The sequence below is a fragment of the Pelophylax lessonae genome, assembly GCF_965119305.1.
Source record: "Pelophylax lessonae genome assembly, chromosome: 9".
NCBI classification, from domain to species: domain Eukaryota; kingdom Metazoa; phylum Chordata; class Amphibia; order Anura; family Ranidae; genus Pelophylax; species Pelophylax lessonae.
The window spans coordinates 251,060,921-251,075,562 of record NC_138776.1 but is presented as its reverse complement, the minus strand read 5'-3'; the positions used below and the strand labels follow the sequence as shown (position 1 = coordinate 251,075,562).

The window sequence follows — 14,642 nt, the reverse complement described above, 5'->3', positions numbered from 1 at the left end:
AAAGTCTCTGCCGCTGACCTACTGAGTGTGGGTTGAAGAGAAGGACAAAGTGCAGGCCCCCCAGCATGGATGGTGTAAACTGTGTCTGAGCAGAGGCCAGTTCCATGCCCCACTGGAGACTATTCTGCCCCCGCCAGCCCCAACCGGGCTGTCCTAACTTCCCCGTGCTTGCCAGGTCGGGAACCTGGATTCAGCCGGTAAGTAGAGAGTATATGGAGCAGGGCTTCAGCTTAGAATTGGAGTCAGGAGGGAAAGTGGGAGGGGGCCGAGTTGCTGCACCATTGTGCCTCTGGTTTGTACTTGCTCCCTGGGCCGAAAGTTGCCAGTCTGCCCCTGATTGGCCGTTACTTGGCAGACTACATTTGCATTTCAACAAATGCACACATGTGATGATGAGCCTACATGAATGAACTGAAATCCAGTGAATGGAAGGGACTGACCAGCTAAAAACATACTGGGGAGGAAAGGCCTAGATGTTGCTGGAAATTCTCATTCAGGAAATCAGGCAGGTTCTCTCTCTGACTTGCTGGAGCTTTTAATGCACACTGTTAGAAGCCAGTGTAAGCAATTTCAGTACAGTAAAGGAACCTCTACAACTGCGCAAAGCTGATGGAGTTCAGCTATATCTGTTTGCTGACAAAGCCTCAAAATATGCACAAGCGTTATTCAGATCGGCTGGACTACCTCCCACCAGACAGCTCCCTGTGGAGTTTCTGTCAGACAGAGAGTCTGAAAGCAAACATCTCCCGCTGTACTCTCTCTAAAAAATAGACCCATAGTGCTTTTTGTCTCCAGTGCCATGAATAAACTCTGTTTTAAATGTTTATTTTTTAATCAACGATTTTATATACATAGTGAAAAAAAAGAGATATAAAACAGTTTCAAAAATTGTAAACTAAAATTTAGGTGTCAGGAACCATAAACCAGACGGAGACAGAAAGTGCAGTTAAAATCACACGCAATGAAATGGCAAAAACACAATTCAGGAACATAGTCAAAAAACAGAAGTCAGGGTTTGGATGCTAGAGCTGGTAATCAGACGAGCCGTGGTCAGGAAACTAGAAGTCAGTATAGTCAGGAGCAAAAAACAGGTACAGGAATCGGAAGGGAAGTCGAGCCACGATATGCCGAACCTGATTGCCTAGTGAACAACATATAGTTCGGCGATCACGGTCTTTGTGACATATTGGCCTATCTGTCCTTCTAATAATTGAATCCCCTACCAAAAATCTGTCTTTCCTTACCCTTAGCCATGCCTTCATCCTCACTGGAGGAGTTGATACCCTGGCAGCTAGGGCAGTCGCTCTGCTCCACCAATGCCACTCCTTGACTGGTTTCCTCAACATCCCGCAACAGGGAGCACTTATTGGGATGTGTCAGCTCAAGACTGGCCTCCCTAACGCTTTTCCCTCTACCCCGCCTGTCACCCAACTTCTCTGCTCTTGTGCCTGCACTCTTGTATCTCCTCTGTGCTGGCCCATGCATTAGTGGATTGTGGCAACCATGAAATAACCTTGGCTCTTCACCAGTCAAATGAAGGATTGTGCCTCTGTAACCAAGGATAACCAATGACAACTGGGTATTGAGGTGAGGAATTGACTTGGCATTGGATTATCTCATGGTAAAGAGCCCCTAAAGTCATGGTCAACGGAGAAGTTTCATGGGTCACATGAGCAGGTTGTAAAGTAATCCCATCAATGGCAAGTGGGAGGCACGAGGCTGCAGTGGTATTGAGTGCTTCAACATGAATGCACCATCTATAAACAAACCTGCAGCCCCAGATTTGATTAGTGCCTGGGTATCTATGGAAAACTCAGAGCAGGAAAGGATAACCAGAACTATAGACTTATCTTTCAGGATAGCTGGGGACGCAAAGGCACCACCTAAGGTCTGTCCCCTATGGGACCTCAGGTGCGGGTGACCTGCTTGGTCACAGTAAAGGCACAATCTCTCCCTTCTTCTAAAGGTCCTCTCTTCGGCAGATAGATATGTGAAGCCCAGCTGCATGGGCTCTTCTCCACTAAAGGACCTGGGCCCAGGAGGCATGGGAGTTGAGGAAGGCATGGGTTGGAATGCAAAGTTCGGAGCTAAATGTACAGGAAGCCTCTGCAAATATTCCTTAAAGGAAAGTCTCTCTCTGAGTTTGGTATCAACAAGAATGGCAAACGAGATAAACTACTCAAGACTCCCAGGTATATCTCGAGCTGCAATCTCATCTTCAGGGTTATCAGAGAGGCCAAGGGGAAAAAGAAGCCAACAGAGCCCCATTGTTTCAACCAACCTCTGCTGCTAGAGTACAGAATTCAATAGCGTAGTCTGCAACAGTTTTTGAAGTCTGTTTAATGAACGTGGAGCTTTTGGCAGCAGAGGTGAAGAGAGCGGGAATATCAAAAACCCTTTTATAGGAGGCCACAAACTCAGGGTAATTCTGGACAACGGGAGTGTCTCCCATAGTGGGTTTTCACAAGCCAACGCTTTGTCAGAAAACAAAGAAATAATGAAACCTATTTTGCTTCTGTCAGTAGGGAACGCCTGGGGCAACATCTCAAAATATTTTCCAACTTGGTTGAGAAATACTCTGCAGTGAGCTGGATCACCCTCAAAATGCCGGGGAACCAGTCATACCTCTTACAGTGAGTGTCAGAGCCAGCTTCCTGAACAGAGACAGGAGCAGCAGCAGGGATGGCTTCCAACACTGGTTGTACCAGAGCAGCCGGAGAAGGTGGATCCAGATGAGCAGTTTGCCATAGCATTACAAACGCTCCTGATTCAAACTGGTCATCTGGATCCTGGAACAAATAGTACAACTAGGTGGATTGCATCTTCTGGATTCACGGCCCTTGCGTAATGTCAGGAACCATAAAACAGACAGAAACAGAAATTTGCAGTTAAAAATCACACCTTTAATAATATGGCAAAAAAAGCAGTTCAGGAACATAAAAAAAAAACAAAAGCCAGGGTTTGGATGCCAGATCGGTTAATCAGATGAGCCGGGGTCAGGAAACCAGAAGCCAGCATAGTCGGGAGCAAAAATTAGGAACATGAATTGGAAGGGAAGTCAGCCAGGCCAAGTCATGCACAGGAGCACAGGAAGGGACACACTGAGATATCACAGACCATGCAAGGGCAAGGAGGAAATGAGCTAAGCTGCTTAAATAGCAAAAAGGTTCTGGCTGTAGGCTGAACTAATGAGGCAGGTTAATGGTAACCGGGTGTGTCACTGCGGTAACAACGAGTGGCTGGTAATTAACCGACAGCTGAGAAGCTTCTGAGCACTAACAGGAAAGAGCCACTTTCTAAGTAGCAGGAGTGCAGCCCTGACATTAGGACCGATTATTGACCGAAAACCATTACAATTTCCTATTACTGATAATGCCAAGTATTTCACACATTTCTCCTGTCTTTAGCCAATGAAGACTTCTACACCCATTGTACCATGGAGTCAGTTCTTGAATTGGCAGGGAATCTATTAGTTTTTCCAGTTCAGAGCTTACCTAAAGCACCTCTGATTCCTCTTTCTCCATTTGGTCCTGCTGGTCCCGGCGCTCCTGCTGGTCCAGTTTGTCCAGTTTTCCCTGGTGGTCCAGGAAGACCTATTCATGGAATACAGTTAGAGTTAAAACCATATTTCTCATTGGATATATTTTTTCAAGTTAAGCAGGGGCATAACTGCTGATCATGGAACCCTATAGCAAATTTTTTTATGTGCCCCCCCCCCAAGCCATATTTTTATGGGGACCCCTTACAGCTTAGTACACAAAACAGATTTTAGTGCACACAAACACAATTGAATCCACATTTTTTGTACAAAATGAAAGATGAACCTAATAACTATGAGCACCTGTGAAAAGGTAAAGAATTAAAGAACTCAAAATTAACAATAGGTAACTCTTTTAAAATGCCTTTACAGCTCATCAACAATAAATGGTCCAGAGCCTACTACTGAGCAAAACTGAAACAGTTTACCCCTTCAGAAGTTGAATGTACTAACTAGACACATCTGAAGAAAGTGAAAAAAGTTAAGCTATGTTTTTTGTTTTTTTAAGAACTACCAACAGCTCTAGGTTTTTAACTGAAGAAGTACTAGATCACTCTGGATTTTGTACAGCCTAAAGGCCCCTACACACGATAAGAAAATCTGTAGGGAAAATTCGTCCGACGACTGATCTGCCGATTTTTGGATTGCTAGTATGGTGCTTTTGACAGCCAACTCCGACTTTTCGGCTGAGAAAATTCTGATCTGCAGGCTATAAAAATTTTTTCGTCCGTAATACAACGTCCGATTTTCGTCTCATTAGTACAGATTTCGACAGAAAAAATTCTTAAGAGCAAGACTAGGCATGCTCAGAGACGAAAGAACACATACAAAGCAATCCAACACATGACATCACTTCTGAAGTAGAATTCTGTCTTACGGGAAAATTCGTATGAAAATAACCTCTTCACTTTCCACATCAGACTAGCATGCCACAAAAAACGGACGACAGATCGTTTGATAATCTGATTGTGTGTACAGGGCTTTAGGAAGACTACATTAGTCATACAGGGTACAATAAAGTGCTGGCCAGGATGAATAGAAGCTCCAAGGACAATAAACCTACACTACTAAAGAGGGATCTGTGACCAGAAACAACAATTCTGAAGGCTCTTCCTGTACTATTGACATCAGCTCTTCATGATTGGAAATGTCAAATGGGATTCAGGGTCACAGTCAGCAACAATTTCTTCACTTATTAAGGATTCAGTACTAAATCTGTGTTATCTTCACTAGGGATGATCGAACGGTTCGGGTCGACCATCGGTTCGACCCGAACATTGGCTGTTCGAGGTTTGGCCGAATTTAGAACTTTTTGCTGAAAAAGTTCGGAATTCGGCAACCAGAACCGACCAAAATGCAATGGGACAGGAAATGGGCTTTAAAAGCCCATGATTGGACCAGAACCATTAGTAAAAGCCAATTGAGGGGGCAGGAGAATGCTAGTAATGTGATTGGAGTGACTAGGGGGTCCACAGGCCAATCATTAGTGAATATGCCCCCCCAGTATATAAGATAGCCCCACCAAATTCCTAGCATTGTAATACAGGGACATGGAAGAGAGTGGAAGCAGTTCTGTTACTTCTGCTTCAAAAGTGTCATTTAGCATTTATTAGTGTGAGGAAAGGGATATCTAGTGTAGTTAGAGTGCTTTTTTACACTTTAGTTAGATGCAAAAATTTAGTTTCTGTAGGGAAAGTGTTAAGTGCCAGGGTGACCATAGTGTAGTGTAGGGTGAACTGACTCTGACTGCTATGGCAGGGTGACCAAACCCTTCCATGTCAGGGTGACCGCTATAGAGAAAAGATCGTTTCTCTTAGGTCACTTACAGAACAGCGATATGGCTTCTCACCTGTCAGCCTGCTTTTTGGCTGCAGGCGTTTATAGGGCTTTTTTGAGGACATGTTTGGAGTCAGGCATGACATCTGAACTTGTGTATAGGGGTATATATACACACATACTTATATGTATATATACACCTAGACATATATAGGTGTGATAGGAGCAGAAATCTATGCTTGCGCTAATTAAATAAATAACACCAATATGGCTCCGCTCCTATCACACCTATATATGTGTAAGTGTATAAAAACATATAAGTATGTGTGTATATATACCCCTATACACAAGTTCAGATGTTTTGCCTGCCTCCAAAGTCCCCAAAAAAATGCCTGCGCCAAAAAAAAAAAAAAACGCCCAGGTGTGTTATTGCAGGCTTTTTTTTTTGGCCATTTTTTTGGGGTCTTTGGAGGCAGGCATGACATCTGAACTTCTGTATAGGGGTATATATACACACCTACACATATATAGGTGTGAAAGTAGCAGAACACTATGCTTGCGCTAATGAAATAATTAACACCAATATGGCTCTGCTCCTATCACACCTATATATGTGTAAGTGTATAAAAACATATAAGTATGTGTGTATATATACCCCTTTACACAAGTTCAGTTGTTTTGCCTGCCTCCAAAGACCCCCAAAAAATGCCCAAAAAAACGCCTGCGCCAAAAAAAAACCGCCCAGGTGTGTTATTGCAGGCTTTTTTTTGGGGTCTTTGGAGGCAGGCATGACATCTGAACTTCTGTATAGGGTTATATATACACACACACTTATATCTATTTTTACACATATATATTTGTGATAGGAGCGGAGACATATTAGTGTTCATTATTTCATTAGCGCAAGCTATTTTCACACCTATATATGTGTATGTGTATATATACAGACATGGGTGTTTGTATATATATACCCCTACACAGAAGTTCAGATGTTTTGCCTGCCTCCAAAGTCCCCCAAAAAATGCCCAAAAAAACGCTTGATACAAAACCGGCAAGGTGTGAAAATAGCGGAGCCATATCCCTGTTCTATAAATGACCTAATACAAACGATCTTTTTTTTTCTGGTTCTGGACATGCTACAGAGCAGAAACTTCACAGGTACACTTTTTAGACCCTCCAGACACTAAATCAAAAGAATTTTTTTTTTTATTATTTTTTTTTTAATTTTTGCAATAATTGGCTCTCTATCAAAAATGACAATTGTTAAGAACTTTTTTTTGTATGATTAATAGTCCCTGGGGCATGACCCAGAACCCTAGGCACTTTTTAGGGACATTTATTGGGTTTTAGGGCTTCAAAATGGTGTTTTTTGATTACAGAAGTTCGGGTCCCATTGATTTCAATGGGGTTCTGAAATCCGGGCCGAACTTTCGGGAAGTTCGGATGTTCTGGCCGAACCGAACTTTTCAAAATTTCGATCATCCCTAATCTTCACACACACAGAGTTTCTATGTTTAAATTACTCTAAAGCTGGTTAACTTGGAAACCCTACTTCAAGTGATTAGACTTAAACGTCTGGGCCAAACTCCCTTTGTCAGTGGACAGAAGGATCAATCTGATAAAGATGATTCTTTCCCCCAAATGCCTATATGTAACTTCTCATATGCCGATGATGGGGCCTAAGTCATTTTTCAAAACTCTAGATACAATGTTCACTTCTTTTATATGGGCAAACAATAGGCGAAAACTGAAACTCTCTGTCCTGCAGCGGCCCAAGGCGGAATCTGGTATGGCACTATCTAACTTGCACTATTACTACTTAGCAGGGCAATTGTGCCACTTGATTGATTGGTTAGTGCCTGTCACTCCAGCAGTAGGGGAGTCGCATCTGACATGTGTTGCACCTAGAACACTTGCTAATAGCCTTGGAGGCTTCTCTGAACGTATTGGAAAGGGTTCTATTACCGATATTGACTTTGGCCCGTATGGTTTGGAGGGAGGCTAAACATCTGGATGGGTTTGATAATATTAATTTACGTAGATCTGTCTCTGTGGCATACCCCCATGTTTTCTTATATGTTAAAGTTCACAGACTACTCTTTCTGGGAAGATAGGAGACTAGTCATATAAATGATATCTATACTGATAATGTGCTGGCCTCCTTTACTGAAGTACAACGAAAGCATGCACTCCCTCAGACAGACATTTTATAGGTATCTCCAGCTTGGCTATGCACTACAAACCCAATTTGGTGTTAATGATATTATGTTTTCAGATTATCCTTCAATAGGTGTATTGCAGACCCAGGGTCCTAAGGGTTTAATTTCTACTGTCTACTCATCTTTTAGCTACCTCAATCAAAAAAAATCCTTTGGCAATTCGTGTTAAGTGGCATACCTGGGCTGTCAGATAAAGATTGGAAGAGGTGTACTCCTCTCATTTAAATGTCTCACTGGCTATCAATAACAAACGTATTCAATTATATATATGTTGCATCAGTCATATTTAACCCTGGTAGGACTGCATGCTATCCATCGTATTCCAACGTCCGGGTGTACTAGATGCACCTATCAAAATGCTGACTTTATACATGTAATATGGCTTTGCACTATTATAGTAGGCTATTGGAGGAGAGCAACTGCCATATTATCCCAAATTCTTTCTATTCCAGTGCCATGTACTCCACAGATATGTTTGTTGGGTATATTAGATGAAGAACAATGGCCAAAATATACTAGAGTATTGCTAAGAGAAATGCTGTTTCTTTCCCGTAAGACTATTGTGCTTAAATGTAATTAATTTGACCCTCCATCTACCCGTCAATGGATTCAGATGGCGAACCAGATGCTTCCTTATGAAAAAGGTATTTTTGAACACAGAGGTTGCTCTAACAAATATATTATGGTGTGGGAACCTTGGTGTCCTTCTACTTTCACTACTACTAGTATATGAGTTATTCACAATATATACTTTATCTATAGGCTAAGGTGTGTTTTTATATACTGTAGAATTACTCTGTACCCAATCTCTCTTTACTTGGCTACTGATTGATTTGTCACGACTTTTCTCTATCAGGACTGGTTCTCTGGACTTTATACATGCAATTGTGGATATGTTCTGTGTTTGTGTACTGAGTTTTGTATTCTTTATGCTCACGTTGAGCTTATTAGTTTTTGTACCAAAGTGTTTTCCTTCTTTTTTTGCATCTTATCAATAAAAAGAGTTTAAAAAAAATTACTCTAAATCCCCCTTAATGGTGCCCCTTCCACATCCAGGCCCTAAAGCAACTGTGTGGGCTGCAATGGCTGTTGTTAAGTGCAAGCCTGCTTAATACCGTGTTGGCGTAATACTTCCAAAGAAAGTCAGGGGAGTTCCCAGCCCTCCAGAATCCAGCTGAAGAAATATTGGGTTACAGATCTTTAAGGGTATTAAAACTGTGTGTATTCTTACCTGGTTCACCCTTTTCTCCCTTTGTTCCATTTGTCCCATTCATGCCTGGTAGACCATTCTTCCCAGGAGCTCCACATGTGATGATTGAGTAGGCATTCTCATCAGGGTCATGGCATATCTGTGTTCCTGGAGTCACTAATGCCACATGGAGTAACAGTATACCAAGAACTTTCACAATTGACATATTCCAAATACATTTGGTCTGTAGGGGAGAAACATCTGCTGTAATAGTAATTGCAGATAAGTTCATGTGCTACTCTAGGACATCTAAGACTACTCTAGGCCATCTAGGGATACTCAAGGACATCTATGGCTATTCTAGGACATCTAGGGATACTCTAGAACATCCAAGTCTACTCTAGGGCATCTAGGATTACTTTAGGACATCTAAATCTACTCTAGGACATCCAGAACCACTCCTGGAAATCTAGGACTACTTTAGGACATCTAGAATCACTCTAGGACATCTAGAACTAATCTAGGACATCTGAGGCTACTCTAGTACATCTAGAACCACTGTAGGACATATGAGGCTACTCTAGGACATCTAGATTCATTTTAAGACATCTAGAACTACTCCAGGACATCTAGGGCAGGCAAATGCTCCCTTGATGCTTACATTCCAATTCTGTTTGTTCCTCTGCCATATTGTTCACCAACCCAGACAAGGTGAAATATCTGGTACTTTTGTTGTAGGAGAGTATGGCACTCACCACTCGCTTTTATGACGCAAAGCATTCCTACACACTGTCTGTCATCACCCACAAGCTGCCTCTCCGGTGAGGGGAGAGATCAGAAGCGTCGGCTGCATCTTGTGAGTAGTAGCCTCGGTACTGGCTGTCTTTGGAAACTTGGACTGCAATTTACCTACTGACCTGTCAGGGGAACCACGTCCCAGAAGGTTAACCCTTACCTAGATGTAAGTGAGAAGTGTTTTTAAGGAAATAAAATCTTTGCTGACTATGTGATAAGAACACATACAACACTTGATCTTTGCCAATTTCAAATTGGTATGGAATTTTTAGCAGCAGGGTCCGTTCCTGCACCGAGCAAGAGTAACTGCGAGGGGTTGCGGTGTTCAGGCACCACCAACAACCAAGGCCCAATTTTTCTGCACCTCTATGACAACTGACAAGTACATGTTACATAGTTACATAGTTACATAGTTACATAGTTACATAGTTAGTGAGGCTGAAAAAAGACACAAGTCCATCCAGTTCAACCTATGTGTGTGTGTTTGCTTTTAACCGTACATTGTATACCCCTGTATGTTGTACATTGTATACCCCTGTATGTTGTGGTCTTTAAGGTGTCCATCCAATAGTTTTTTGAAACTATCAATGCTCCCCGCTGATACGACTGCTTGCGGAAGAGAATTCCACATCCTTACCGCTCTTACAGTGAAGAACCCCTTACGCACTTTAAGGTTAAACCGCCTTTCCTCTAGTTTTAGTGAGTGGCCACGTGTCTTATTGTATTCCCTTACTCTAAATAGTTTGTTCCTTATGCTAGGGTCGCCAGTACAGTATTTGTACATTGATATCATATCCCCCCTCAAGCGTCTCTTCTCCAGAGAGAATAGGTTCAGTGCTTGTAGTCTTTCCTCATAGCCGATGTCCTCCATTCCCCTAATTATTTTTGTTGCCCTTCTCTGGACTTTCTCCAGTTTCAGCACATCCTTCCTGAGGACCGGTGCCCAGAACTGGACAGCATACTCCAGATGTGGCCGGACCAGAGTCTTGTAGAGTGGAAGAATAATCTCTTTATTTCTGGAGTGAATCCCCTTTTTTATACAACCCAGTATTCTGTTGGCTTTGCTTGCAGCGGCTTGGCATTGCATGCCACTTCCAAGCCTGTTGTCTACCAGTACCCCCAGGTCCCTTTCCATCCTAGACTCACCCAGAGGTTCCCCCCCAGTGAGTAGCTTGCTTTCTGGTTTCTGGCCCCCAAGTGCATTACTTTACATTTTTCTACATTAAATCTCATCTGCCATGTAGTTGCCCACCCCGTCATGTGATTTCAAATTTGCATGGAATTCTTACCAGCATGTCCTGTTCCTGCGCCCAGCAAGAGTAACTGTGAGGGGTTACGGTATTTAGGCAGCACCAACACCAAAAGCCCAATATTTCTGCACTTCTATGACAAGTACATGCAATTTCAAAATTTGTATGGAATTTTTAGCAGCAGTGCCCGTTCCTGCACCCAGCACGAGTACTGTAACTGCGAGGGGTTATAGTGTTCAGGCACCGCCAACAAAAAAGGCCCAATTTTTCTGCACCTGTATGACAAGTACATGCGATTTAAAATTTGTATGTATATTTGTATATGACATTTTTTCCTTTAGAAATGTCAGTATTGCTGCAGCAGGCTACATGCATCGTAGAGATGCACCACTTTACAGGCACATTAAGGGGACCCTATAAACAAAAAACAAACACAAGGGCGCACCGGACTAGTGCATTATCTTTTAAGCAGGTTTATTGAAATAATGGATTAAAAATACTCACAAACGAGTTTCTTGATAAAAAGCACATCAAATAGGTATAAAATCCTCAGCATAAAGATCGGGATTGGATCGTCCCCTGAAGCTGTACAGGCTTACATGTTTCGAGGCAGCACCTCTTCCTCAGAGCCTGAAGAGCATGTCTAAACACATGCTTTATATAGTGAACAATGAACAAAGTGAATTGGGTACAATTAGGTGGAGTCCCTCCCACTCCAGGGCGTGTGCATGAGGTTCCCACCCACAAACTCTCATCTATTATTAGGACATTAAGGGGACCTCCCAGGCACAATATTTAAAGGAATTTTTTATTTTTATAGTTTCACTTTAAGCCTCATTAAAATCAGTAAATCACTGCTTTCTTAAAAGCTATCATTTTTAAAACATTTTTTTGCATTGCTACATGTTCCCCGGGTCAGTACCCGGACCCCCATATGCTATTTGGGGGCAATAACTTGCATTTAAGCCTTCAAAATGAGTCTGTTTGATTTTTGACATTCGAGTCCCATAGACTTCAATGGAGTTTGTTTGTTCGAACAAACCTTTTCTTTGTTTGTGGTGTTCTGATGCAAACCGAACCGGGGGGTGTTTGGCTCATCACTAGTGATCAGTGGAAAGAATGCTCCTTAACATCGATGTTCAGTGGGAAAAAATGCTCCTTTAATTGGTGATCAGTGGGAAGAATGTCCCTTACATTGGTGGTCAGTGGGAAGAATGTCCCTTACATTGGTGGTCAGTGGGAAGAATGTCCCTTACATTGGTGATCAGTGGGAAGAATGCTCCTTACATTGGTGATCAGTGGGAAGAATGTCCCCTACATTGGTGGTCAGTGGGAAGAAGACTCCTTACATTGGAGGTCAGTGGGAAGAATGCCCCTTACATTGATGTTCAGTGGGAAAAAATGCTCCTTTAATTGGTGATCAGTGGGAAGAATGTCCCCTACATTGATGTTCAGTGGGAAAAAATGCTCCTTTAATTGGTGATCAGTGGGAAGAATGTCCCCTACATTGGTGGTCAGTGGGAAGAAGACTCCTTACATTGGTCAAAATGAAACACTTACCAACAGCTAAAAAGATCACTGATATCATGCCACTAACTCTGCCAAAAGGCATTGGACCTGGAACTATACAAGCACCATCAGATGGAAGGTCAATCAGTCAACGCTCTAGGAACCCCTAGTAACCTCTGAAGGAACCCTGGTTGAGAATGGCTGCTCTATACAACTGCTATGATAACAGTTAGCATTCTATATCACTAGAGGACTAGTCTTTCAGAAGGAGACAGATGGAGATTGCCTGGGGGTCCCTTTAATGGTTTGGCTATGAGCCCTTAGCACACATATTTACATCCTTGGTCATTGTGTACCAACCAGCTCAGCTTGGACCTAGGAAAAGCATATGTTGACTTTAAGCCATTTTCAAACGAACTCAACCATCTAAATAATCAATAAAATTAAAAAAAGAAAAAAAAAATGGCAGATCTAATGTAGTATAAACCCAATCCCTAAAATATCGTATTCAATTTTAACATGTTAAAGAGGTTGTAAACCTCAGAAATTAAAAAAAAAACACCTGAAAGACAAACATAATGAGCTAGTATGCATTGCATACTAGCTCATTATGAAATACCTACCTTAGAACGAAGCCCCGCAGTGCCGCCCGCTCATCTCTCTCACGGATGACATGTTCGGTCGCCCTTCTTCCGGGTTTGCGGCATCCGGCCACCTGATTGGCTGGAGCCGCGATGACGTGCGGGAGCCGACGTTCACGACAGAGGTCTCTGAAGGAACGGCACGAGCGGCCGTTCCTTCAGAGCGCATGCACCAGTGACGTCACTGGCTGTATGCAAAGTAAATATCTCCTAAACGGTACATGTTTAGGAGATATTTACAGTACCTATAGGTAAGCCTTATCATAGGCTTACCTATAGGTACAAATTGCAGAGGAGGGTTTACTTCCTCTTTAACATAAGTTTAAAATGTTTTTAAATCAGCAGTTTTCAGTAAAATAACCTCTGCTGATCCTGCCATAAAGGTCCTTATTTAAGCACTTCCTGTTAAGGGTAACAATGCTCTGTCCCTGTCTCTGTGCTCCTGCATTGTCACCTTGTTACATAGACCTCCAACAGGTCATAATCCTCTCTTGTCACCATCTGGAAACCTATCTTGAGCAAGTGCCATGCAGCCAGGGCCGCCATCAGGGGGGTACAGCCCATACACATGTAGGGGGCCCGGGCGTCCCGAGGGGCCCCAAACAGGGTATGGTTGCCACCTGTCCTCTCAATGCCATTCAATTGTATGCTCCGCCGTTCCCTTGCAGACTGGTGCTATGTTGTGGGTCCTGTCCCTCACTAGCCCTCACACACAGCTGTAGGCCCTGCCCTCCCCTGTTCTCCAGTTGTTCACCCCTGGACAGGAGGGGCGGCATTTACTAGAACCATTCACCTTTATTTTCCTGGGATGGAGAAGATGGGACTGGAGGAGGAAGAGGACATGGAATGCAGGAGGACATGGGACTGTAGGAGGACAACAAAAGGTAGGTGGGCCCTGTGGAATGTTGGTGGTCAGGCCCGGGGGGGGGGGGGCCAGGCCAAAAACTGTGTAAGGGGCCCCAAAATTTGTGATGGCTGCCCTGCATGCCGCCATTGTTGGAGTGCATGTTGAAGTGGCTACAAAGAGGTTGCAGGGATTATTCTGTGCTGCAAGTACATAGAAATGGAATCAGAGAAATATCATTTAAATAGTACCTGATAGTGTAATATTACTCACCTTCTTATGCACTTAGAAATCTGGGTCAGGTGTAATGCAATAGCTCCAATGTGCCTCTATATATAATGATAAGGTATTGACTTACTTGCATAATCTTACTAAACAAAAGACTTAACAAATATGTACAGACACAATATGCAAATATGTATGAGGAAATACACATAATAGGGGTTTTGAAAATTTTGCCTTGGAGGAACCCTTGTCAAAAAAAGTTTGAGTTCTTGAGGAACCCCTGAAAAAGTTTTCAAATCCACAGCTTACAGAATATTGGTATTATCAGTGAACTCTTGATAAATCAATTATATATGATATATATACTGTATATATATATATATACACACACACACATACAAAGTATTCTGGGTCGATCTTGAGATACGCAAGTAGTGTGCAGAGGACAGCAGGGCAGAGCACACACAAGGGGTCAGCACAGAAAAGTATAGGGGTTCAGGAGGGCAGACTACAGGAATTAAAGTGGAGTTCCACCCTAAAATACAACTTTTCGCCATCTTCTTCCTCTCTGTCACCTGTAAAACAATTGGATAATCGTACATTTTTTTTTCTTTACTTACCTTGTTTTAGAAGAAAATATACTCACCTTACTTCCT

At 42.7% G+C, this 14,642-nt stretch overlaps 1 protein-coding gene across 1 annotated transcript in view; it reads right to left on the bottom strand.

Annotated features, from left to right (window-relative positions):
• The window catches only part of LOC309562793 (uncharacterized protein), a 152,518-nt gene extending 138,461 nt beyond the window's left edge, over positions 1-14,057 (bottom strand). Inside the window, exons 1-3 of the mRNA XM_082267098.1 lie at positions 14,035-14,057; positions 8,765-8,966; positions 3,495-3,593 (exon numbers count right to left, since the gene is read on the bottom strand). Coding sequence (XP_082123224.1) covers positions 3,495-3,593; positions 8,765-8,948 — 283 coding nt within the window. The 5' untranslated portion in view covers positions 8,949-8,966; positions 14,035-14,057. The remainder of the gene's footprint in view (positions 1-3,494; positions 3,594-8,764; positions 8,967-14,034) is intronic.
• Between the last annotated feature and the right edge of the window lie 585 nt (positions 14,058-14,642).